The sequence below is a fragment of the Equus asinus genome, chromosome 5 (genome assembly GCF_041296235.1).
Source record: "Equus asinus isolate D_3611 breed Donkey chromosome 5, EquAss-T2T_v2, whole genome shotgun sequence".
NCBI lineage: Eukaryota > Metazoa > Chordata > Mammalia > Perissodactyla > Equidae > Equus > Equus asinus.
Window position 1 is genome coordinate 32,440,110 of NC_091794.1, and position 2,221 is coordinate 32,442,330.

The 2,221-nt window shown below is 37.8% G+C and overlaps 1 protein-coding gene across 1 annotated transcript; it reads right to left on the minus strand.

Annotated features, from left to right (window-relative positions):
• Positions 1 to 277: 277 nt before the first annotated feature.
• LOC106832589 (divergent paired-related homeobox-like) lies at positions 278 to 856 on the minus strand. Its single transcript, XM_014843427.3, has one exon. The coding sequence runs from the start codon at positions 854 to 856 to the stop codon at positions 278 to 280; it is 579 nt and encodes a 192-aa protein (XP_014698913.1).
• Positions 857 to 2,221: the final 1,365 nt, after the last annotated feature.

Here is a 2,221-nt window from a genome sequence, read left to right on the forward strand (position 1 = left end):
AAAGATACTGCCCATACTGGTCTCTTAGATCTACCACATGGGCAGCCGCTAATCTGTTTTTTGGCGCTGTGGTATTTCCTGCTCCAGGAATGCATATAAATGGAATTATATAGTATGTTGCCTTTCGTGTCTTTTTTTCTTTCATTCAACACAATGTTGAAACGCATCCATGTTGTGTATATCTTGTGTTCCTTCCTTTTTATGGCTGAAAAGCATTCTCGTGTGTGGGAATCATTACAAATCATTCCACCACGTGACTTTTTGTGTCTGGGTCCTCTCACTGACAAGATCTTGGTGGTGATGAAGAGCAGAAGGAATTAGCGCTGATGCTCGTGGAAAGAACTTGGGATTCCAGAGTGGGAGAGAGGCAGTATATGTTAGGGTCTCGGCAGCAGCCGAAATGAACTATTTTGTGGCCAACAAAGTGGTCTGTGTCAGCATTAAAATTGGGGCACAGGCGGAGCTGGAAGGCAGGCGCTGGATGCTCTGTATAAACCAGGGATGCGGGGAGGGCCCCGCGAGGGGATCTGGGAGGTGTATCCGCGCCTGTCTTGGAAGAGCTGGCCTTGCCTCCTGCCTCAGCTAATTGCTGCTGTTGAGCCTCTTGTTGTTTTTGCTGAATAGGCTTGTATTTGGCTCTCTTGAGTTTTGCTCTGTGGTTCTTGAACCAAACCTTCACGACTGTTGGATGTATCTCCATTTTTGAGGCCATTTCTCTCTGAAGGCTGGAGGTCGGGTATGGGTTCTCATTGAACAGGAGCCGCAAATCCGCCAGTTGTTTCTGAGTGAATATGGTTCTTTTCCTTTGTGGATACTTCTGGGGCTTTCCTTTAGGAAGATCCCCTGGGTCAGACATTGTGGATGTGTTCCTATGCTCTGGTCCAGTGACCGAGAAATTGAAAATTTTTATGTAGTCAAGGGTGTCAGATCTTTTCTTGATGACTCTGGCTGGGGTTGTGTTTTGCTTAGACTTTCCCAACCATATGGTTATAAAAATCATCCTGCGTTTTCTCCTTAACGTTTTTACGGTTTTCGTTTTTACATTTACCTCTCGAAGCCATAAGGAATTTGTACTGGTATATGGCTTGAAGTTGAAAAGAACTATTTTTTCCCAAATGCATAACACATTTTGGCAACACCATTCATTGAATACTTGCTCTCCTTTTTCCCTACCAGTTTGTGAAATGTCACTTTAATCCAGCTGAATTTCAATATTTGTAATGATTCTCTTTCTGGCCTCTGTGTGCTATTCAGTTGGCCTACATATCTATTTCTGCATAATTTTACATCTTTTAATGATTATTATCTTAAGATTTTTTACATCTTAAGTCCTTTTATGTTAGCTCTTTTTTTTGGTTATTGTTTCACATTTTCTATTTAATTTAAATATCAGAACCAATTTTTAATGTTCCAAACAAATATACAAACAATATACCAACAAATATACCCTTTTGGAATTTTGCCTGGGATTTTATTGAATTTACAGCTTAATTTAGGAAGAGTATGCATATTTATAATAATGAATCTTCCTTCAATAAGCACAGTCTACTTTTTCATTCTTCTGTGTTGCTTGGTAGGTTATATAATTTTCTTCATAAATGTCTGGTTCATTTCTTGTTAGACTTATTTCTAATTAATTTATGATTTTTCCTAGAATTTTATGAAAAGGAATATTTTGAAAAGGTGCCCAATCTCAACTTTAAGGGAAAGGCCTACTTCAGATTTTGATATTTCCAGCTCTAGTGACTGGCCATCAATATTCACATAGCGTGTACAATAATTAAAATGTGTCTTGGAGCAAATTTTACTTTGTTTTTTTTTTTTTTTTCCCCAGCCAGGTACTTGTCCTGTTACAGTTGATAGCATAATAAGACAGACCACTAGATGGCAGAATAAGCCATCTTTCCTCGACTTGAGTACGCAGTTTTAGACAAGAAACTGATTCACAGCTCTGCTAAGAACAAATTATTTTATAGTCCACAACACACCAGTATACACTGGCAATAACATTGATCTGAAAGAAAGTCGATATAAAATAAATCAATGATCTCTGACTCCAAAACAATTGTCATAAATTATGCTTTATTAAAGTCCTCATATAAACATATGTTTTTTGTTCTTTCTCTAATTCCTCTTCCTTACTGCACTGCATAACTGTAGCATTCAATTTTTTTATCTTCTACTTTTTTCTGTTATTTTTGTTTTTCTCCCTCTAAAAAAC

Excerpts from the sequence above, each read along its gene's own strand:
- LOC106832589 (XM_014843427.3), bottom strand. The coding sequence starts at position 856 with ATGTCTGACCCAGGGGATCTTCCTAAAGGAAAGCCCCAGAAGTATCCA.